The following is a 24,303-nucleotide window of genomic DNA, read 5'->3' as shown; positions in this document are numbered from 1 at the left end:
TGTTGACTCATCGGCATCAAGGGAGATAACAGAGACACTTGGCAGATGCTCGCTAGTTTGCTGCCAGTGCCGGCTAATTAAGTCATTGCTCGGAGGGAGGTGATGGGGGACAGAACACCTCCCTTGCTTACCGGGCAGCCACGAAGAGCGTCCGGTTAATTTGCAACATGCTTTGGAAGTCCAGGCCCAAAGCGTCCGAGTCATTCTCTCCCCCCAAGCCACGGAAGGAAGGATACAGATGGGTTCCTGGTGGGAGAAACTGCTTGTGGTCTGTCCGAGGTCAAAAGCGAAGACGTGGTCCCTAAAATCCAGAAAGGGACGGGGGCAGAGAGGATCCGGGGGTGGGGCCGGTGGGAGCCTAGGAGCCCAGCATGCTCCCGCCCTGAAAGACGAGGACTGCATTTCAACATCCAGGATGGCAGAAAAGAAAAGACTGGCCAAAATGGACCTCTGGCGTGGGGCCTTCTCAGTGGTGGCTCCCAAAAGGGATTTTCTTCTTCTTTTCCCCACTCAAAAACTGCTCAATTGGATCTCCGCAGCTACACCTCCCATCTGAAACAACAGCCAGCCTCCTCCCGCCCAGATACTCCAGACTGCTTGGACTACAGCTCCCATCATCCACAATCAGGCTGGCCAGATGGGCTGCTCCACCTTTTACAGAAAATCAGCTGTCCGTTATCATCGTCATCCTCCCCCACCCCCACTGTTTCCCCCCTGCTCTCTTGACAAAGCAAAGATTAATTTAAGGCCAAAGACGGCTAAGTCCGGTTCCAGCCCTCCAGCCACCGTCCCTTCCCTCTGCCCTCCCTCTTTTACCCTCCAGAAAACTCTCCTTGAGGTCTCCATGCCGTCCAAGGCCCCCTCCCCATTTTGCTGAAAAAAGACAGCATCCAGAACTAACTGGCTATGAGAAAGTTTTACAAGAAAAAACTCCAAGCTTCTCCAAGGGGAATTCCCGCCCTCCCCCCCACCCACATGGATTTCTACACCCCTCCCCATGTAATTAGCCAGCCTCCCTTCTCAGTGGGTGAGCTGGGAGGCAGAGGCCTGGCCAACGCCATAAAGGAGGAAGCGCAGGGCACTCTTGCAGTGCACAGTCTCCTTTGGGCAGCAGCGGGCGAGAGAAACCCCAGATGGAATGCCAGGTGTGCCAGGAGAAATCCGGTGGGGCAGCCGGCTCCTTCTGCAGTTAAATCTCTGCCCTCCCCAGTCGGATGAAAGTGGCTGGATTGGGGCTGAGCTCAACCTGTCCCTGGTCTGTGGGAGGGGTCTCACTCAATGGCCGGGCCCAGGAGCCCTGTGGGGCAGGGAAGAGGGAAGGAAGAGAAAGAGAAAAACAATCCTTGATTACCATTTAAAAGTATCCAGAGTGGAAAAAGAGTTTTGTTTTATTTGTTTTGTTTGTCTCCAAAGCACCTGACCACAGTAGGACACGAAGCAAAGGGAGGAAACTGATCAAGGAGAGAAGCAACTTAGAACTAAGGAGAAATTTCCTGACAGTTGGAACAATTAACCAGTGGAACTACTTGCCTCCAGAAGTTGTGCATGCTCCAACACTGGAAGATTTTAAGAAGCTGTTGGATAACCATTTGTCTAAAGTGGTGTTGGGTTTCCTGCCTAAGCAGGGGGTTGGACTAGAAGACCTCCAAGGTCCCTTCCAATAGAATATTCTATTCTATTTATGCTTTTGAGCTGGGAAGAGCCGCCGATTTTTAATCTTGGCCTCCAAATTTGGTGGGAAAGAAGAAGCAAAGGCGAGAAACCTTTCAGCTCTGGGTGCTAATTTCTATTTTCCTGCCCAAATCTTTAGCCTTTCGCGGTGGGTTCTGCCCATCTCGGGCAGGGAATTGGTGCTTCTCCTGAAATGTTCACTCCTGCCGCCTGAATTTAGGGACGCGCAGCCCAAAAATTCACCTTTTGGCAGGGCTTTCTACCCCAGAAAGAGGGTGCAACGCCCTCCCCTCCAATGCCAGCTTTTTCTCCTTGCATAAAGGGGTTATTCTTCGAAAAGAAAGCATCCCTTCTTCCCCCCCCCCCAACATTTTTCTTTCTCCACTGCACATGGCACACGTCTTTGGCATCCAGGATGGAAAGGAAAGAAAATAAGAGGACCGAACCCGGAGGCTGCAGACGGCTCTCCTTTCCCAAAACTGCTCCCCGATGCTTATTTTCAATGGGGGGTCTGAGCTGCAGGGAAGGAAGATTCGGACGGTGTGGCGAGAGACCCTTGAACCGTCCCCACCTCCTCCTGTTGTGTCTGCGCCCAGCCAGGCCCCCTGCCAGAAAGTGACTTGGAAAGTGAGGGGGAAGGGCCATCAGGACTTACCCCTGGAGCACCGGCTTCCCTGGCTCAGCTCCAGGAGCCAGAGGCAGGTCAGGTGGAGGAGATAATGAGGCCTCCGTCCCCTGACTCTTCCCCCCCAGGCCACACCTCCAGACCCAGCCGATGGCAATCAGGCCTGGCTGGACCCTAGGTTTCATAGGCAGGAGAGGCGGGAACAACAGACGCAGGGGTGAGGCAGGCCTAGGAAGTGCTGAGTCATGGAGCCACACCCCACAGGATATAAAAGCAGCAAGGGCTGCTATGCCTCTTCGTAGCAGGCAAATCAACTGCTTGACTAGAGCTGAAGTACTGTTTGTTGACTCATCGGCATCAAGGGAGATAACAGAGACACTTGGCAGATGCTCGCTAGTTTGCTGCCAGTGCCGGCTAATTAAGTCATTGCTCGGAGGGAGGTGATGGGGGACAGAACACCTCCCTTGCTTACCGGGCAGCCACGAAGAGCGTCCGGTTAATTTGCAACATGCTTTGGAAGTCCAGGCCCAAAGCGTCCGAGTCATTCTCTCCCCCCAAGCCACGGAAGGAAGGATACAGATGGGTTCCTGGTGGGGAGAAAACAGGATAAAAGGACATCAGATGGGGATATGGGACTCCTGCCTTGGGTGGGGTGGACTAGATGACCTCTAAGGCCCCCTCCAGCCCAGGATTCTATGAAAAAGGAGGGAAGGGTTGTACATAAGCAGGTCTAGGGTAGGGAGGGGGCTGAGGGAGGGAGGGAAACCAAAGCTGTGGCTTTTCTCATGCAGGGGCACCTGAGGAAGAGGGGAGGGGTGGGCTCCTTGCAAGAGATCCCCCCCCCGCGAAGGTTTGCCTGAGGGTTTGCAAGGGACGGGGTTCCTCACCTGCCTCACTGACCACGTGGAAGGGAGCCAGGTCTTTGGGGAAGGAAGCCGCAGATGCCAGGAAGAGAAACAGAGCAGGCAGGGCCTGAGAGGTCAGGATCATCCTTTCCAGGGGGGCAGAGAGGATCCGGGGGGTGGGGCCGGTGGGAGCCTAGGAGCCCAGCATGCTCCCGCCCTGAAAGACGAGGACTGCATTTCAACATCCAGGATGGCAGAAAAAGAAAAGACTGGCCAAAAATGGACCTCTGGCGTGGGGCCTTCTCAGTGGTGGCTCCCAAAAAGGGATTTTTTTTCTTCTTCTTTTCCCCACTCAAAAACTGCTCAATTGGATCTCCGCAGCTACACCTCCCATCTGAAACAACAGCCAGCCTCCTCCCGCCCAGATACTCCAGACTGCTTGGACTACAGCTCCCATCATCCACAATCAGGCTGGCCAGATGGGCTGCTCCACCTTTTACAGAAAATCAGCTGTCCGTTATCATCGTCATCCTCCCCCCCCCATCCCCACTGTTTCCCCCCTGCTCTCTTGACAAAGCAAAGATTAATTTAAGGCCAAAGACGGCTAAGTCCGGTTCTAGCCCTCCAGCCACCGTCCCTTCCCTCTGCCCTCCCTCTTTTACCCTCCAGAAAACTCTCCTTGAGGTCTCCATGCCGTCCAAGGCCCCCTCCCCATTTTGCTGAAAAAAGACAGCATCCAAAACTAACTGGCTATGAGAAAGTTTTACAAGAAAAAACTCCAAGCTTCTCCAAGGGGAATTCCCGCCCTCCCCCCCACCCACATGGATTTCTACACCCCTCCCCATGTAATTAGCCAGCCTCCCTTCTCAGTGGGTGAGCCGGGGAGGGCAGAGGCCCCTGGCCAACGTCATAAAGGAGGAAGCGCAGGGCACTCTTGACGTGCACAGTCTCCTTTGGGCAACAGCGGGCGAGAGAAACCCCAGATGGAATGCCAGGTGTGCCAGGAGAAATCCGGTGGGGCAGCCGGCTCCTTCTGCAGCGAAATCTCTGCCCTCCCCAGTCGGATGAAAGTGGCTGGATTGGGGCTGAGCTCAACCTGTCCCTGGTCTGTGGGGAGGGGGGGTCTCCACTCAATGGCCGGGCCCAGGAGCCCTGTGGGGCAGAGAAGTTGGCAAGGCCCTGCTGGAGAAGACACAGGGTGATGGAGACGGCCACCGATGGGGCAGAATTTTTCCAGTGTGGTCAGAAACCAGGGTGGGGGTTTTTGGGGGGTGGGTGGGAAGGTTACTATAATAAGACAGGACAGGCCCAGAAAATAGAAGCCTCGAGCAAACCTCGGTTAACGCCAGTCGTGGGTTTCAAAACCCGTCGCTACTGGTTCACTCATGGGCACATGCGCAGAAGCAGCCGGGCGGGTGGGGAGAGCCCAATCCTGGCCGAACCGGTAGCAACCCACCACTGGTTAATGCAGGTAGCCTTTGACTTACAACAGTTCGTTTAGTGACCGTTCGGAGTTACAGCAGCACTGAGAAAAATGATCTACAACTGGTTTTCATACTTGTTACGATCCCGTGGTCACACGATCAAAATTCATTCGCTGGGCAACTGACTCGTATTTATGACATTCCTGGGGCCACGTGATCCCCTTTTGTGACCTTCTGTCAAGCCAAGTCTACAAGAAAGCCAGATTCACTTAATGAATATGTGACTAAATGAATGCAGTGATTCGCTTAACAACGGTGGCACTTAACAAGGTTGGAAAATGGAGCAAAAACTCACTTCACAAACGTCTCGCTCTGCAGCATAAATTTTGGGCTCTACTGCGGGGGTCAGTCGAGGACTCCCTGTAGTTGGGAAGGAGACCACTAGGAAATCCCAGCGGTAGGTAAGCGTGGGAACGTGAAACGCTTCTGGCCCTTAAAAAATGACTGAATCTGAAACCAAAATCTCGAGTCTGGTGCACAAACACCCTCCTCCTCCTCCTCCTCCTCCTCAAGACTGCTTGGATGGGCTGAGATCCAGGCAAGAACAGAGGCGTGAAAAAGAAGATGTGCCTACCTTACAAGGCTGTTGTGAAGCCAAAGAGGCCCACTTGCTCCCTGCGGGGTGGGCAGGGACGGCATCCGATGCCGGGAAGGAAGTAAAACAGGATTTGTAGTATCCTGAACGAGGCCTTGGAGGGCAGACGATGCCAGGCGCTATAAATAGCAGGAAAGGAGACACCGCTTTGGCCACGGATGGCCACGGGAGAGAGGACGGTGGGATATTTAGGGAGGGACACTCATGTTGTGCAGGAAAGGTCCAGCCAAGCTGCCAAGAGGTTTCCCGAAAGCGAATGGCAAAGTAATCCCCAATCCCAAAGAAGAGATAAGGCTGAGTTTTCAAGCGCAAACAAAACCCAGACCCAGACGGGTTTCTAGTCCTCATGATGAGCAGCTTTCCAGCTAGCAAGTCATCTCTCCTAGCCAGATTCACTCCACACACCCACCCACAAACACACACACAGAAAGTGCAGAGTTGCAGGTTTGCGCGAAGAAGCGGTTTAACGAGTCCCAAGTGCCAGGCTGCCTTCCTCGCCATCTGTTTTCCGCATGTCACCCGCACATCTGCGTGGGTAGATTTGCATTTTTCACATGTCCTGGTCTCTTTTTTCCCCCTTTCTCTCCAGACTCTCTTCTTCCCCAAGTGAGCCACAAGGTGAGAAAAAATCCAGGCCTGGATTTGTTTACACTTGTGAAGCTGAACTTTCCAGCGGGTGTATAATTAGAAGCAAGAACTCAGCGGGGGAATTGCTTTCATAATAATTCCATATTTATATTTTTATCTCATCTGCAGAAGCTGCGGGAGAAAAAGCTGGAAGTGGGGGGGAGAAACGGGCCAGGCTCCATCCGCCTGGAGCATTTACACCCCCCGCCACCATCCCCTACCCAATGGTAAGAAATGGGTCCAAGAGGCAGGAAGCGATCAGATTGCAAGGAGGTCAGAGGTCAGGGGTCCCTCTATGGCTAGGCACCTTTCGACCTTGGCACCTTTAAGTTGGGTGGACTTCAACTCCCAGAATTCCTTAGCTGGCAATGGACTTCAACCCCCAGAATTCCATGGCTGCTGGTTAGAGCATTCCAGGAGTTGAAGTCCACTCCTCTTAAGGCATGCTGACTGGGGAATTCTGGGAGCGTCCATTTAACACTTGGGGGGTGGGTTAAAGCCCACCCCAATGGGGAATGAGGGTGGGGTTTTTTTTTAAGAAAACAGGGCATAAAATCAACCCAATGTCCCAGGGTCTGGGAAAATGCCTACCAAGGGGAGGGGGCATTTTGCAGCAAACCGGGGGTGGGTGAGTGGGTGGGTGGCAGCCTTGGTGGGGTCTGGACCTGCTTAGCTTTCCGGGGATGAGCGGCTGCGGGGGACACACACACACACACACACACACACACACACACACACCTCAGCCATTCCGGTGCTTTTGTTCTTTTTTTTAAAAAAAACTCCAGGCAGATTTTCTGTGATTTTTGGGGTGGGGAGTTGTCTGTGTCAAATCCAGATCCAGAAAACGTGTGAAAGGGAGGAGGGACCCCTGTTACGGCGTGAAGCCGCCACCGTGTCAGCACTTCCCTGAACCATCTGCCAGGCACAACTTTGTCACTATAAATACAACTCAAACGACGTTGTTGCTGCCACCACTGAGGGTTCTCAGCCTGGCATCTCAGCGCCACCCAACAGCTGAGCAGGCTGCTGTGCCTCGCCAGACGCTGACGGGAAAGTTGTCGGGAGAGATCATCTGTCCAATCGCACGCCGGGCATCGGAGCCCCTGATCTGCCCTCCTCGGCCACCCTCCTTGAGCTGCCAGGCCTGCAGCAGGCAGGACGCCCCCTCCAAGATGCTAGTCCTCATGGCAACCAGTTTGTGCGAGGTTCGAACCTGGCCTCTTTTTCTCCCGAGATGGAAATAGCTGAATCATGTGCAAACACACACACATACACACAAATACAGCAGGGAAGTGTTTCTATCTGTCTTTTTTTTTTAAAAAAAAAAACATCCTTGCCTTCTGGCTACCAAAAAAATATGTCTTCCTTTGTCATCATTTTAAGTAGCTGAGCCAGGCACCCTTCACTTAATGAGAATCTCCAGGCTTTGGAATTATATATATAACATACATACATACATACATACATATATATATATATATATATGTAGGTCTTTGGTTATTCGGGTTTTCTCCCGTGTAAAATTGGAAGTGTCTTGGCGACGTTTCGACGAAGTCTCATTCGTCATCTTCAGGCTTCAGCTTCGTGCTTCTGGGAGAAAATATATATATATATTTCCAACGGGGAGATAAAAATGAAGATTTTGTTGGATATTTGCAACAAATTTTACTGTAATGTTGCAGTAAAATGATCTTCTCAGCACCTTAATGCAGTGGGAGTTTGCAAAAAAATCAATTTGGTGATTTTTTTGCCTGCTGGCTGTGCAATCCTGGGAGGTTGTAGTTTTTACCCATTGTAAAAAAAATCCTGGGGAATTCTGGGAGTGGAAGTCCACCCATCTAAAACTTCCAAGGTTGAGAAAGACCTCCACCCGAAAAAGAAAACCCATCCAGGCCCACGTCTGAATGGCAGCTTCAGGGTGTCACACCTGAAATTTATGAGAAGTTTGGCATGAGAATAATTGCCTCCTGGAGGTGACAGTTTTTTCAGGGGATTTTCCATCCCTCTTTGCACCGTGCAAGGAGACCTCCAAGAGGAAAACAATTGGATGGAAGAGACCCTCCTAGCCCAACTTGGTCCATCCCAGAAATGCATTTTTTTAAAAAAAACCTCTCCCATGCTGCAAAGCCGGGTGCCCCCAAACGACCAAACCTTGGCTGAAGAGGAAAGGGTGAAGATTCTCCAAACTCATCACTTTCTTAGAGGAGGGGGTGGGTGGGGAAGAAGAGAAAGAGGGGGAGGCTCCTTATTTTCCCCCCCACCCTCAGATAGACTTTGCCTGGACATGGAGGTTCCATTCTGAGCCTGAAAGCCAAACCTAGCCACCGTGTTAGGAGTTCTGTGGCCATTTCCACACACACACACCCCAATTGCATTTTTACATTTTATTTTAAATGGATCCTGTTCACCTGGGGTAGCGAAAAGCAGCGCAGATCCATTGACGTGACTCCTGGGTGGGGTGGGGGCAGAGAAGAGGAGAGGATTGGGGGGGTATTGGGGGGGTGGTCTGGGTGTTCTCCCCAAAGGACGATGGTTGCACAAGCACAGAAAGGATCTGCACCCTGCTGTGAGCGCACAGGCAGCCTCACCTCCGCCTGGCCAAATCCAGGTATCAAAATCTCATTACTGGAGACTTACAGATTCCCGCTTGCTTAGGACCTTCATCTTCCCTGCCTTTCTTCCACCACCAAAGAGGAAGGGTGCCCCCCCACAGAAAACGGCCCCCGCCTGGCCCACAAACGGAGATGTTGCAGGCAAAAAAGACCCCAACCTATTTCTGGTGCTTGTTGCTGAGTGTTTGGGAGCTGAGAAGCATTCTAGTCCTCATGAAGGAGAAGGGAAGCAAACCCGGATGGATACCTTGCAAAATAATTGGGGTCCCCCCCCCGCTGTCTGTTTAGAAAGGCCTAATAAATAGAGGTCAGCCTGAATTAGAGGAGGGCTTGTTTGCTTCAAGCGATAAGCCTAAAATTAAGTCATATCTCAGTCTCTATCTGACTTACTTGGCCAATGGAATAAATAATACATTTCTAGATAAATCTGCCTTTTCAGGTAAGGTTCTGTTTGGGGCAAAGCACACCAGGTTAACGGACTGCTGATGTTTATGGCAAACAGCTTAGCCAAAGAGAACATACTTGCAAGTTTCTAGCCCTCAGGGTTTGGCCAGACCTGGGCAGCGTGGGGGTGGGGGTGTGTGCTTTGCGAGGGACGGCCCTTCCATCCCCTCATTTCCCCTTCATTAAAACCACAACAACGACAACCACCAAGAACAGGAGAGATTTTTTCCCGTGCAAAAGGCAGGCAAAACAGTTTCTCAACTCCAACAGGGAGAGGAATGGCTGCCTGGTGCGCAGCAACCGGTCCTTGGAAATAACAGGCCTTCTGCCAGGGCCTGCGGGGGTTTGGGGAAGGGGGGGGGGGAGGCAGAAACAGAGGACCCTTCCTTTTTATTTTAAATATGCCTAACTGCCATTCTGCAAAGCGCTGCATCCCACTGGGATGCTCCCTCCCCTCCCTCCCTCCCTCTCTCTCCCCCCTTGGCGCCTGTCCCATCCTCAGGAAGGGAGGGAGGGAGGGCTGCTACCGGAAGCTACAACTGGCAGGAGAGGAGGGGGCTGGAATACAGAGGCAGCTCTGCCTGGCCCAGCAGAAATGCTTTATTGCTTCCTGGCTGCGGAGAGGGGGAGGGTCTTTGTCCCACCAGCCAGCCGCCTCCCCCAACCCAGCTCCGGCTATGTGCCAGCTCACTGGTGGGTTTTTGGGGTGCCTTGGCGCAAGCTAACCGAGCTAAGAAGGAGCAGATTGATTGGGGGAGGGGGCTTTGGCATGGTTTCTGGGAAGCTGCACCTGCGGTCACTTTAAAAGATGCCAATAAAGGAGAATATTTGTAGCTCGGGCTCGAAATAAGGGGGTCTTTGGTGGTCTCTGAGCTTGGTGGTTTTCCTGCAGACATTTCATGACCTAACTAGGTAATAGCATCTGTGCTAGAAGGAGGGGGGAGGAGGAGGAGGAGGAGGATTATTGGGGCTCCTTGGTGGTCTCTGAGCTTGCTTGTTTTCTTGCAGATGTTTCATGACCCAACTAGGAAACATCACCAGTGCTCGTGGGGTTTGCTGCAAATGTTCCTTCTAGCCCTGATGATGTCACCCAGTTAGGTAATTAGATGTCTGCAACAAACAACCAAGCTTAGAGACCACCAAGGAGCCCCATTTAAAAGATGCTTTTTGGAGGCTGGACAAGCAACCAGGCATGGGGTGTGTTTTTCCGTCGTTCACAAAGCCCAAGATATTCTGCCTCTGAAGCCATAAATAAAAACAATAAATAAATAAAATCAACCTGAAATAAAGACTCAAAGCGATGCAGAGGTTGACACTTGGAGAAATTAAAACCCTAAAACGATTGGTGGGCTTGCTGGCCATCTAAGAGTCAAACCCAGCACTCGGCGGGCTTTCTATCTGCGCCATCCGTACAGTTGTTTGTGTGTGTGTGTCATATTTACTTTATCCATCCTTTCTTCTTTATTATTCTCTGGTCTCTGCAACAACAACAACCTTGAAAGGAAGGCCAGCGAGGGAAACGCTGGGTCCTTTGGCCAGGGCATCTCTTTATAGCTTGGGCATCAGCTGGCGTAAGAGCTGGACTCAAACGGTCAGAAAACAGAAGCTGAGTTTTGGATCAGGTCTAGCCAGAGGTTATCTAAGGTCCTCCTTTACCTGCTGCCTCTCGCAGCCAAAAATATCTGGATCAGTTGGGTGTCGAATGCCAGGCTGGAAAAAATCCCTGCTTGGCTGGCTCCCCTGCTCGGGAGGGGCTTGATCTGCAGAGATCACAATTGGGTGGGGGGCCGATAATCCCCAGCACTGCAGAATTGCCGGAGAGAAGTCGAAAAGCTGGCAATTCTCATTTCCAAATACAGAGGCAAAGCTGGCACTTCGTCCTTGAGCCGTGCCAGGTGCCAACCTGCCCCGTCTGACCCGAGGAGTTTACCCCAAAGTTGGTCTCTCTTTCCTGGAGATCACAAAGAACTGATGGGCAGGGAGTTTTCCCCCCACCCTTAATGTGAAGCACCGAGCCAGCCACGTGGTCGCCTCCAAAAATAGACGGTGTAATTAAATGAAATATTATGCCAATTAAAAATCCAAAGCTGGCTTCTTCCCCATCATCTTCTTCTTACCCGGGGCCACCTCGATATAAATTTAATATATTACTTCTCATCAACTGGCACATTATATTCCAGGCCCTCCGTTCGATCCACACGGAGGAGGGCTAATTTTAGCAGCTGCTCCAGCTGCCTTTTTCTTTTCCAGAAAGAGAGAAGAAGAAAAAAGGGGGGGGAGAGGAGGGAAGTGGTGTGGGAAAAGAAGGGGAGGGGGGTTTCAGAAAATTGAGTTGGAAGGCGGTGGGTGAGACGCTGTCAGAGGCTTTTTATCTGAGCGATAAACACACACACAAAGCGCTGGAGTCTCTGCCAAGGCTTGGAGAGCATTTGGAGTCTTCATTAAGGCGCTAGTCCTCATGAACTGGACCTGGGGGGGTTTTGGAAAGTGTTCAGAGTCTTTATTAAGGCACTAGTCTTCATGAACTTAACCCAGGGAGGTTTGGAGAGCATTTGGAGTCTTCATTAAGGTGCTAGTCCTCATGAAGTGGACCTGGGGAAGTTTGGAGTCTTCATTAAGGTGCTAGTCCTCATGGACTGGACTGGAGCAACCTCCTTAAATTATAAAAACACACAGATCTTCCTACATGTGATGTGTGACACTGACATCCAGAAAGTCTAATGAATATCACCTGGAGGGCAGCAAGCTGGGACCCCCTGTCCACACACAAACACACACACACACACACACACACACACACACAGAGTGTTCCTGGGCGTGCAAATGAGGGGGGGGGCTCCAAGGGTAAAGAGCAGGCGGGGGTGTCAAACTGGCTGCTGAGCCCCTCCCCTCCCCTGAGCCCTCCTGAGCTTTGGCACCGATGTCGGAAATTAAACTATTAATAATTCAGGGCCCGGCATTGCCGTTATAAATTCAGCGTCCTGCAGGAGTCATCCATGCAGCAAGCTGAGACGGGGGTGAGGCGCAGAAGTGTGTGTGTGTGGGGGGCTTTTTGGGGAGGGGGGGAAAAGGAAGGAGAGCCCAAAGCCTTTACGTTGCCTCTTATTGGAGATGGGAGCAAATGGGAAGGAAAGCGGAGCCTTAAAATTAAAAAAAAAAAAATCTCCCATGCTGGAGGATGGATGAAGTTATAAAACAATAGGAAAAGAGCCTCTGCACTCAAGGCGTGCTCAGAGGCACTCTTGTCTAGCAGGCTGAGCAGGGACAGAGCCCCCTGGGTGCCATTCTCCCCAGGCACCCGTTTCCCCATAGGAACATTAGGGGGAAAAAAACAATTAAAAGTCTCTCCTGAGTTGAACCCAATTCGTTTTGTGTACAGCAACATGGAAGCATTTTGCTTTTTCTCCTCCAAAGTTGGCTTTGTGCAAACAGATTCCCCTGAGACCCTTTCCCATTTTATTTAATCGCATTTTTTAATTTTATTTATTTAATCGCATTCCCATCCTCGTAGGGTCCCCAGTAGAACCCCCCACCCCCCCCGCAAAAAGGCACTTTATCTCTAACTACCCCAACTTAACCATGGGAACAGAAGCATTTGGGAGCAGAGCTAAATTATCTGGCTGCTGGGCCTTGGCAGAGAGACTCCATCTCAAACCCAGGTTTTAGCAAAGGGCCCCATCCCTCCAGCATCCCCGGGCCCTAATTCAGGTGCAAACCAAATAAATAAACCCCAATTTCATGTCCCTCCTTTGGAAGACGCTTGTCCCTGTTTCTAGAGAGCTGTAAAAATTCCAGTTTGGGAATCGGGGAGATGACATCGCCCCCGAACGGTCCGGCAATAACCGTATCAGAAGATTCGGGGGTTCCACTTTGCTGATATAAATCCCCACGGCCGCTTTGCCTCGATAAAACCCAGCCGGCCCAGCAGCTGAAGCAATGAAGACAGAAATAAAACAACGTTCACCCAGCAGTCAGTCTCCCAGTCGTACAAGTGAAGCCCTTTCGGTGCCAAAGGCCTGTCTGGATGGGGGAAAAAAATAAAAAACCCAGAGAAAGCAACCACTGGGGCCGGTTCCGAGGACACCCCCTATAGGGGATGTTGAGGGCGCTTCCTCCCAGGAAATTTGCAATGATCTCTCAGCCCTTTCCTTGCCAGATGTGCCAGAGTGGCTGGCTGGCTGGTCCTTTACCTCTCGCTTGTGCTTTGCGACATCATGAGTTTGATTGTTCCCTCTACCCTCCTCGCTCCTCCTTCCTCTTCTGCCACGCCTTTGGGAGAGGTGTGTGTTTGTGTTTGTTGTTTTGTTTTCCCCTCTAAATTTCCTCCGGGGACTTTCTGTGCATATCCTCAACCATCCAGAAGCAATTTGACTGAACGGATATTTTTTTGGCTGAGGTGCTTCGCCCTGTCTAAACAAAGGGCACCCAAAGGAATTGGGAGGTCAGTTCTCCAGGCAGCACCCGCAGGCGGAAGAGTAACAGGACAAATGAGCTGCACAAACCAGCCGCAAAGCTGGGACAAACAGGCCAGGCTCCAATCGGCGGAATTAAGCTTCTCTGCCCTCCCACCCCCCATACCTCCCCCCAGTCCTGCTGGCTTTGAAGGAAGCCAGGAAGAGGCGCGCAGAGGAGCAAAATCGCTCCGTCGGTCGAAACGGTTTGGCTTGGGCCGAGTAAAACTGGATTTTCCATTATGGGAAGAACAAAGATGGACTCCAGAATCCAGAAGGGGCTCAGAAGAGGAAGAAAGGAGAAAGCGAGAGGAAGAGTTTCCGAACTTGGCAACTTTAAGCTGGCTGGGGAATTCTGGGAGTTCAAGTCCACACGTCTTAAAGTTGCCAAGTTTGGAGAGCTCTATGCTGGAGACATTTGCTCTCCAGCAGATGACAAAGCCAGCCCTGGTTTCCTGGAGGAGACACAGCAGAGCCTTTGCCGTTTATCTAACGCTGGGAGGCAAAATGAGTTAGCTTTGCAAACGTTCTTGCAAGTGACCGGAGGGGCTACACAGGGTTCCTCCGGATTGTCCACTCCACACTCCACTCGGCGCCTCCAGCTCGGAGGTTTTTTGCTCGGCTGTTTTTTTGGCAAGCGATTCCCCCCATTAAGAGCTTGACTGTCCAAATGGGAGGCAGCCGGGTGGAAAAATCCAGAGGTTAAGAAAACACAGACAGAAACGGGCCCCGGTGAAGACAAACAGGCTGTTGTGTGCCCAGCGCCTCGCTAGGAAGCTGCCAGAGCACAAAAAGGCCGGGGAATCGTTTATTGGGGATGTATACCTTTCCAAGACTTCTTTTTGTCTTTTTCTTCTCTCCTTCCTTCTCTATCTCTCCCTTCCTTCTTTCCCTCACTTCTTTCTTCTCTATCTCTTCCTTCCTTCTTTCCCTCTCTCCTTTCTTCTCTATCTCTTCCTTCCTTCCTTCCTCCCTGTCTTCTCTATCCCTTCTTTCCCTTCCCCTCTCTCTCTCCCTCCTTCGTTCCTTCCTTCCCTCCCTAGATAGATAGAATAACTTTGTCACATCAAATGTACACTAATCGGCATACATTAAAATGAAATTTTGTTGCATACAGCTCTCAAAGGGTCAACACCTCCAATATACACTACATAAACATAACAAAATAATAAATACAAAATTACACATATATCCACATAGGTTATATGACACAGAAAAAACAGTCTAGTTCCCTCCCTCCCTCCCTCCCTTCCATTCCTTCCTTCCCTCCCTCCCTTTCCTTCTTTTCCTTCCCTTCCTCCCTCCCTTCTTCCTCCCTCCCTCCCTCCCTTTCCTTCTTTCCCCCACTCCTTCCTTCCTTCCTCATCTCCCTGCCACTCAGGGCCCCACGGGGCAGACCCCCCCCCAAACAGCGTTCAACACCCCTCTTCCTAACCGCCGCTCAGAAAAAGTCCAGGACAAAGATAAACCCACCGACTCTCCCTCTGATATCACAGGATAAAACGGCTTGTCACGAGATTAATCGCTCGCCCGCTGCTGTCCATTTCCACGCACCACGAGGCCACCCGCTGGCTCCCGATTCCTCCAACGGGTGTCCAATTTAGGTCTTATGATGATAATAAGACTCAGGAGGGGAAAAGACACGGCTATTTTCAAAAGAAGATCTGCTTTGTTCCAGTGCCCAAAAACAACTCGATCAGGGTCTCCCTTGATGTGGCTCCGAGTGGCAGCACAGAAGCTCCCGGCCTAAAATGCTTTCTTCAGAGTTTTTACTGGGAGTTGGTTTTTTTTTTTCTGGAATGCTGACATCAAGACCAGGTTCTTGGGTCGCAATAACACAAGTGAAGAGACCCCCCGCTTTCAAATTTCCACCTGACTGACCTGCTCCGAATCCTTCCTTTGAACTTAAATCAGTTTTGTTACCCAATCTTGAAAACCATCACAGGAGGTTAAACAAAGGGACGTTTGGTTTGCCTATTTCAACGTCTCCCTTACTTTGATGCCTGTTGTGTTGGACTACAAGGCCCATCTCCCTGCCCTGGAAGAGAAGCTTAGCTTCCCTGGGAATCCATCCGGAGAACCAGAAACCTCTACAATGCATAGGGACGAGCCTTTCCTTAAAAACAGACTCAAGCTGCTAGTCCTCTTTGTTGGATTAAAAAGCAGGCAAAGAGCAAGCCCAGCGTTTTTTGTTCGCATTGCCCCCCCTCCCCCCCAGCACCTGGCTCCATACTGCAACCCCAATTTCCAAACCTCCGGTTTCCCAGGTCCGCTGAAACAAACGTGCTACAATTCCCAGCGCCGTGGTGTCCACATCCTGGGAACTGCAGACCCTGCAGGTTTTCGGGGAAGGAATTGAGTCAGCCCCTTCTGTGTTTTGGAAGAAGCTGGGGTCTCTCATCCTGAGGGTCTGGATGTCCAAGTGCAGGAAACGGGGCGCAGGGAGGCCCAACACCCACCCCCCCGAGTTAGAGCCCCCAGACCACTTAATCTGTGCGGGGGCTGGACGGCTTGTGTCAGCCCCACCCCAGCTCCATCGATTCATCTGTTTGCTTGACAAATGGCGTCTTTTCTGCAGCCCCTGGATGGGATGGGCACTGAGAACCAGCCACGGTGATTTATGTGCCGCCCGACTTTAATTCGATTCTCTCTGAATATGGGCTGCGGTTCAATAACCTCCTTTGGCAATGCTTGGGCCGTGTGTGTGTGTGTGTGTGTGTGTGTGTGCGCGTGTGTTTACGTCCTCCCTCCTGCCAAGCATCAAGGCCCCACGTGGCTCAACTCGTGGTCTCTTTTTCAGAGCAGACAGCCCAGCTCTTTCTGTAGATGGAAGAAAAAGATGTCCTTTCAAAAAAGCAGCCGGTATGAATTGTCTCAAACTACAGCCGTTAGCCCTACAGAAAGGGGACCACAAGGAGATCTCGGTCCTATAGTCAAGGCCAAGGGAAAACATGGGCATCCAGCAACTCACTGCAGAAAATGGGGGAGGGAGGGGGAGAGAGAGAGAGAGGAAGGGAATAACAAGCCAGGCACGGATTCTAGCAATCGTACTGCAGTTGCAAGGAAGTGGCCCACAGCAACTCACTTGCAAGGATTATGGGCAGTGGAGTCCAAACCAAGGACCTGCGAGAAGGCCTCCTTCCAGTCTATGATTCTATATTCTACGCAAGATGTCCTTGAATCCACCTGCTCAGCCTTCTTACTCCGCTGAGTTTAAAAAAAATAATTATTTTCCAAATTCGCCCCTTTCTTAAAACAACAGCAGCCTCTATTATAACAGAAGTCTAATGGAGACGTATTAGCTTTTTATTTTTTTATTTTTCAAACAGAGTTGCCCAAATGGATAGAAATTAATCAAGGAAAGAACCAACCTAGAAATAAGGAGACATTTCCTGACAGTGAGAGCAATTAATCAGTGGAACAACTTCCCTCCAGCAGTTGTAAATGCTCTTAACACTGGAGGTTTTTAAGAAGGGATTGGACAGCCATTTTTTTTTTTTGTTTACATTTATATCCCGCCCTTCTCCGAAGACTCAGGGCGGCTTACAGTGTGTAAGGCAATAGTCTCATTCTATTTGTATATTTACAAAGTCAACTTATTGCCCCCCCAACAATCTGGGTCCTCATTTTACCTACCTTATAAAGGATGGAAGGCTGAGTCAACCTTGGACCTGGTGGGACTAGAACCTGCAGTAATTGCAGGCAGCTGGTTTTTAATAACAGGCTTCTTATAGCCTTGAGCCACCACGGCCTGCTTTTTAATCCAACAAAGAGGACTAGCAGCTTGAGTCTGTTTTTAAGGAAAGGCTCGTCCCTATGCATTGTAGAGGTTTCTGGTTCTCCGGATGGATTCCCAGGGAAGCTTGTCTGACATGGGATAGGGTCTCCTGCTTGAGCAGGGGGTTGGACTAGAAGACCTCCGAAGTCCCTTCCGACTCTGTTATCCTGTTCAATTTGAAGGATTAAAAAAGCTCCAGAGAAACCGATGGAAAAGCAATCATTTTTTGGAGGGGGAAGGTTTAAGGGACAAAAAATCTACCAGAAGCCAAGCATTTTGCAAAACTGATCCCAAATGTTTAGGAGGAACTTTTGGCAGCACTGATGCTGAGTTGGCATGATCAACCTCCTCAATCTCGATTTGTCGAATAAACCCTCATTATTCCTGCCACACGTGAACCAGCAAGTTGAGCGTGTGGTGCGAGCCCAGCCCAAGGCGGGGGGGAGGGGGGCAGGGGGGCAGAAATCGGCCAGGTTTTCACCGCCGCTGACCACTTCGGAGAAGCCGCCTCAGGTGTCCCAATCTCGTGTCCATTTATAGCACCTCGGCTAATCCCTTTTAATTCCCTTTCCAGCCACTGCCGAGCCCCGCCTGCTGGGCCCGCCTTTTCATGCCTCTCGGCGGAGCCCAGAAAAAAGGAAAGAGCCTTGGCTTCCTCAACAAATTCCCTGCTTTCGTTTGCAAAAACAACCGATAAAGAGAGAGAGGCAAAGCGGTCCTTTGGGGAAAGGAAGGCCACGCAGGGCCACACAAACAAAACAATATTAAAAGTGAAATCAAGGACGCTGGAGAAGAGCCGCGATTCCTCTTGAAAATGCTCCGCTTCTCTCCACATCCGCAGTGCTCCAGTTTACGTCCCCCTGCGGGAAAACAATTTGATGATTTCCCCGTATTGAGGCTTCAAGACGAGCCATGAGGACTAGCACCTTAGTTTCTTCTTTCAAGGGCAAGCAGCTTAGCTGCGCTTTTGTAAGGTTACCTGAAAAAAGGAACTAGATTTCGGAGGGGGGGGGGTCGCCTCCCCAAAGTCACAAGCATTCCCCAATGAGTTAACCCCAATTCAGCTGCCTTCTTCCCACCCCTCTTTTCAGACAAGCCAGCCTTGTGCATGGGAACCGCTTCATGACAAGCCTGGCGCCAGACCACGAATCATGTACAAACCGGACTTTCTATTTGTACACAATACAGTAATATACACTAGCCACGCAGCCTGTTTGCGTAGACGCTGCGCTCGAGCGAAGGGCCAGCCAGCCTCAGCCGTTTTGGGAAACGCAGCGGCCCGTCCTGCTGCCAAAGCAATGCAAATCCCGGGGGGGCCAGGCTGCCCCCAGAGTCGTGGGAAGAGCAGCAATTTGGCGGCACTGACCGCCCGGCCGCCCTTCCACCCACAGCTGCGGTGACCCCAGGCCTCTCTCGGCCGAGCTGGGAACCACCAGTCCCTGTGACAGTCTCTCTGGGAAGCTTCGCACCCGAGGCTTGACATCCGACGTGCCGGCCGCTTCCGAGTGTGGGAACAGTGTAGTTGGAGGACTCGCACGCAAGGCAGGGCTCCCTCGGGCCGCTTGCTGGACTGGAGATGGTCCTTTCCCAATGGAGCCCCAATTCCCAGCTGTGGGGAACAGAGGCTGCAGAATAAGGGGGGGGGGAGTCAGAGCCCAGAGATGGAGGGGCTGCTTTAGGGGCATCTGAAATGTCCCCGAGTCTGTTCCGGAAGCTCACCAGAGCCAGAATTTCTTATTTGGGGCGGGGGACTCCTTGAGGGTCTTCAATCATCCAAAATTCAAAGGAACTGGAGTGCAACACCCTTCGATCTTAGCCAGCCTGGTCTACCTCGCAAGGCTCTTGTGAAGATAAAGAGGTAGGAAGGATTGTACGTGCTCTTGCAGGCGTCTTTGGGAAAAGCAAAATTAAAAGGCCCCAAATCCATCAAGGATATGGTCCCTTCACCTGATGATCGCCCTGTGGCCTCCTTTCCCTAGCCTTTTCTCCTACAGATGCTTGGGACATTCTCCCCCACTGCACCCCCCCCCAACCAGGCCCAATGAAAGCCAAAAGTGACCTCAATGTGCGAGTCGAAGGACTGATGCCCCTCCCCAATTCAGATTTCTGGGCAAAGAAAAATTGAGGGGGGGGGTTTTGTTCATTTTTATCCAGAGCCCAGTCAGCACAAGACAAACTGGAAATTTCCCTCAAAATTTCCAGGAAGGAAGCTTCTTGAGGGCCGTTTGCAGAAGTGGAGGGGGGCAGAGAAATCTCTTAATGGCCTCTTTTCCCTAATGAGATGCTATTTTTGTTGGTTAAGGACCAACAAAAGAGAGCCCTGGGTGGCTGGAGAAAATTGGCGGTTAAAACAAGAATTAAGGAAATAATCCAGAAATGATTTCCAAGAAACAAGATGCTGCTGGCCAGGAAGGAGCCCAGCAATGGCCATTCATCTCCGTCCCCTCCCGCCACCAGGCGCTTTGCCCAGCCCCCCCCCCACTTTCCCCTGGGGCCCAGTTCCGGCTCATCCCCAAGCAGAATGAAGCCCCCTTCCCAAACAGAATTGGAGACTGAAAGCAAAGGTAGACAGGTCCCCCTGCTTTTATTCCAGAAGGCATTTGTAGATTCAGGTTTGTGGGGGGGTCTTGGAAAGGGGAAGCCCCTCCTTCATGCCGGTAGAAAGCTGAGTCCTCTCTCGGCCTGGCTTGATTAGCAATTAAAGGTGCAGAAATCCCTTCCCTCATTTGCAAATGGGGCAGCTGGAATGGAGGGGGGGGCTGGCAAGATTCAGCTAAGCACCTTCTGCCATTTTTCAAGGCTGCCGGGTGAGACCCCCACCCACTTCCCTTTCCTTGGCAGCTGGGTGAGATCCCTACCTGACTGCAGAACACTCCTGGGGGGCTGAAGGACCCTACCTGGACCCCCAGTGACATCCCCAGTCAGATACTGGACCTGCCCTGCCCTGCCCTGGATGCCAGTGTCCAAGCCCCCCTTAGATGAGCGGGTGATGCCAACTCAACCGGGAGAAAACAGGAATTGCACAATACAAGCCTTGCCTTCTGCACATCAAGCTAAACCATGGCTTGTTCTCCACACTGGACAAACCACGATGATTTGTAGGGCATGTCGTGCTGCCCTGTGGCTTGGCTAAACAAACTTTGTGGGGTATACACATTGCCAAGGGCTGTACAACAGCAACACTGCCACAGTTCCGCTGCGCCTTGCACACTCGGCCCCGAGCGAGGAAGCCGTATCTGGGTTAGTGCCAGGGTGATCCTCCCCTCGGGGTGAATTCCTGGCGTGGTTAGTTTACTCCTGGCTTCGCAAGGGGCACAACCTGGCCTCTTCCCAAAACGCTGGTCGGTTTCCCCAGCTCCAAACTCTAGCAAGCGGCTCAGCCAAAATTAAGCCAGGATCGTTACTCTGGAAATGATGGCTTATCGGCAATAGCCACCCACTCTTTTTTTTCAACGCAGTGACCATGTCGCAAAAGAATGAGAGAGTCTCAACGTTCGGAGAGCAAAGGCCGGCTGGAGCTGCTCTGCTGCCCCACTCAAGACAGGAAGGTCCCTGAGCACGTGCAAAGTGCTTTTTCATGCCAACAAGGCAAAAGACGCCTTCTTGGGGCGAACCTGGAAGCCATTCCGTGTTTTAACTGTAGGAATCAGGCAGGATTTGGCCAAGTCACGATAGCATCCTTGGGCACATGGTTCAACATCAGGGTTGGTTTGAAAGCTGCTGATGGGAAGCCCCCTCCCCTCCTTTTTCCGACCCCTTTAAGGGTTCAAGCAGCTTCCTCAAATAACCTTTGGAAGAGTTCAGCCCTCCACACGTTTGCTGAGTGTGCGATTGTGGAGGGGCACAACCTCCAGCAACGGGGTGGGGGGGGTGCGGGATCTTTCCAGACCGTTTCCTCTGCCAATTTTTCTATGCGCAGGAGATGCAGTTTTGTTTTTGCATAACTTTCCTCTTGTTTTGTTTTTGGCATTTTTTTGGGTGGGGGGCAGAGAATGGGCCAAAGACCACAATTTCTGCGGTGTCGCCTGGCACCCTGGCAGGGGGAGGGGGCCGAGACGGAGTTGTATTGAGCCCACCCCCAGGGAAAAAACCATGGCCACAGCTACGCGATAAGAAGACCAAGCTGCATAGAGGGTCCTTGATTTACGATGCCCACCGAGCCCAAAATTTCCATCGCTAAGCGAGACAGCTGTTCAGTGAGATTTCCCATGCTTTAGGATCTTTCTTGCCACCGCTGTTAAGAGAATCGCTGCATTTGTTAAACTAGCAACCCGGTTGTTAAGTGAATCCAGCTTCCCCATGGATTTAGCTCATCGGAAGGTTGCAACAGGGGATTACGTGACCTCACCCATAAACTCATATTTATGACGGCACTACGACTGTCATAAATATGAGCCGGTTGCCGAGCGTGTAAATTTTGATCACATGATTGGGGAGGGGATCTTGCAGTGGTTGTTGAAAAACAGTAATAATAAATGCACACAACTTTCCGGCTTAGGATAAACCTGGTTTCCCTCTCGCACCTTCATCTCATCCCATGAACATCCCTCCTACCCATGCTCTTCCGCAGAAAATATTTCTTTCCAGGCAGGCCTACTCTGCAGGGTTGTTTTGAGGCTAAAGTGGGCCTTTTGCCATCCAGGAATACATGAAAAGAGGCAGGATTTTGGAGCCATTTTTTTCCACGGGAACCAAAATTGGAAAAAAACCGACGGAGAGATACTGAAATGCAACTAATTTTGAACCATCTCATGTTTGGTCCACAACAAGCCCTGCCTTACAACAACTTTGCAAGGTAGGCCTTTATTATGAACCACAGGCGACAGAGACCTGGAGAGGGTGCTGAAAATCACAGATTATCCCCAAGCAACAATAAATGAAAACCTCCCCCCAAGGCAGAATTAAGCAGAATGTTTAGCAACGAATAACAAGGGACGAAGCGCACTTCGTCCATGCTCAAAGGAAGCACTTTTAGAACACTGTGCCACTTGGAAACTGAGACCCCCAAAGCGGTTCCATAATCTCCTGGCCTTAACCAATTAAAAAAGAAAAACTAACCAACACAGACACACACCCCGCAAACTTTCCAGGAACTACAACAACAATACAGCCAAGAATAAATTCCCTCTGCGAAGGCCAAAGACCCAGATATGATAGGAGGGGAAAAAAGGTCGAAGCCTTTGTGGTGTGAAGCAAAGCACACAACTGGGAGGAATCGCACTACAAAACCTTGAGCCGTTCAGTTTAAATTTGGCTTATTCTGCAAAGCTTTCACTACTCCTTGGAATCTGCTATCTTGATCCTCATCCAAATCTCTGCATTAACCTAGTTTCAGGTCGGGCCTTGCTAACTTTCTCAAGATTTCTTAATTTATTTCCACCAGAGGGGAAAGTTAGAGAGAGAAAGAGAGCGAGAGAAACAGGCATCGAAGTTATCCAGACCAGGGGTCTCCAACTTTGGCAACTTTAAGTCTGGAGGACTTCAGCACCCAGAATTCCCCAACCAGCTTTGCTTTGCTAGCTGAGGAATTCTGGGACTTGAAGTCCTCCAGGCTTAAAGTTGCCAAGGTTGGAGACCCCTGGTCCAGACCCTTGTCTAGCTCCAGAGAAGCCAGAGGCCTTCTCTGGGGGGGGGGGGAAACCAGCACCATCCACTTAATGCAGCTTTCTCCTTGCAACGTGGATCAGGAGTCAAAAGCAGAATATTAACAGGATTTGGCTAATCTAAGCAGTCAGCTGAGCCTCGGCTGTTCCCTTCCAGTCCAAGCTGGGTTACTATATTCCAGCTGTTGGTGCAGGCAGGGCTGGGCTTCATTATTAGCCAAGCCAAGCCAAAGACATTTGGGGAAATATTTCTTTTATTTTTTTTTTTCAACCGTTTTGCAAAAGGCGGCTGTGTGTGTGTGTGTGTGTGTGGACGTCAACACTCCCAGAGGGGCCTTTCCCACCCAGCAGATTCCCATAAGCAGCAGAGAGGTTTCCCTGCCCCCCTCAAATACACACACACACACATAAATGTCCCTTCTTGTGCCTCCTGTCCTTTCCACACACTGAATGCCCCCCCCCTTAAACAACAAAAACAAAAGTCTTGGTGGGGATTCAAAGACATCAACCCTGCTCTGTTTATTTGTGGGAGAGTTTTTTCTTCTTTCCTCCTGTTCTTTTAAAGTTTTGACTTTTATCCTCTTTTTTTTTTTTTTGGTGTGGGGGGAGGGAGAGATAGGGATGAAAACAGAATAATTTGATCGAACGGGGAGGGAGGACTGGAAGAAAAGGGGGAGATGCTTTTTAAAAGGCCGGTCTGTGCAGCAAAAGCAGCGGGAAGACAGCCCCCCCCCGCACCCTCCAGCGTTGCAAAACGCAAAGGAGCGAAGGAGCAGCTACCCGACCTTCTCAAACGGCGGGGGACGGGGGACGGGGGACGGCGACTACAATTCCCATCGCGCCTCCGTTAGTCCAGTTCAGGGCTTCCCGGGGGGATGATGGGCGTTGGAACCCCCGCGCCTGCGAAGGGCGCCCGGTCGGAGAAGGAGGCAGCGAAGAGACGCTCCTTTGGCTGCCCGCAATGGGGCGAGGCTGAACTTCCAAGGGGGTCGGGGAGCAAAGGGACCCTTCCACGGGTGGGGGGAGAGAGGGGCTTCGTGGGGGGTGCCCGGATGGCACGGAAGAGCCTGGCAGCGGATGCCCGCGGCGCTGGGGGAGCTCCGGAGGGCAGGCGGGAGAGGCGAGGAGCCGGGCTGGGCACCGAGAGGGAGGGGAGGGGGAGGACGGCAAAGAACCCCCCCTCCAGCCCTGGCCGCCCCCCTCCCATCCCGACGCCCCCGCCAGACACAAAGCGCAGCCGCGACGCCCGGCTCGGTCTCTTACCCGGGGGAGGAAGACCCCGCCCGTCCCCCGCGGGGCTGTCCGGTCCGGACGGGGCTGCAGGAGGGGGCAGCAGCGGGCCGCCAGCCCCCCACGCCGGGGAAAGCTGGTCGGAGGTGCCGAGCTTCCCGGAGCGCCCCGGGCAAGTGGCGGGGCGGGAGGGAGGGGCGGGCAGGGGGCCAGCCAGCCAGCCAGCCAGCCAGCCCGCCTGCGGCGGGGAAAGGCTCCGGAACAAAGCCGCGGCGGCAGAGCCGAGCCGAGCCCAACCGAGCCTCGCAACTCAGCGCCGAGCCCTGGCAGCCCTGCTC

The 24,303-nt window shown here is 51.8% G+C and overlaps 2 protein-coding genes across 2 annotated transcripts in view; both read right to left on the bottom strand.

Moving 5' to 3' along the window:
• The window catches only part of LOC131186421 (semaphorin-6C-like), a 17,735-nt gene extending 17,483 nt beyond the window's left edge, over positions 1-252 (bottom strand). The window contains exon 1 of the mRNA XM_058159970.1: positions 132-252. Coding sequence (XP_058015953.1) covers positions 132-169 — 38 coding nt within the window. The 5' untranslated portion in view covers positions 170-252. The remainder of the gene's footprint in view (positions 1-131) is intronic.
• LOC131186791 (semaphorin-6C-like) lies at positions 238-24,303 on the bottom strand (the record flags this gene model as incomplete). Its single annotated transcript, XM_058160714.1, has 4 exons — positions 23,999-24,303; positions 3,184-3,358; positions 2,769-2,883; positions 238-301 (listed from the first exon to the last, which is right to left on the bottom strand). Coding segments are annotated over exons 2-4 (282 nt in total), but the record flags the coding sequence as incomplete, so codon positions are not given.

Source organism: Ahaetulla prasina, chromosome 17 (assembly GCF_028640845.1).
Source record: "Ahaetulla prasina isolate Xishuangbanna chromosome 17, ASM2864084v1, whole genome shotgun sequence".
Taxonomy (NCBI): Eukaryota; Metazoa; Chordata; class Lepidosauria; order Squamata; family Colubridae; genus Ahaetulla; species Ahaetulla prasina.
This window is presented reverse-complemented; position numbering and strand designations above follow the sequence as displayed.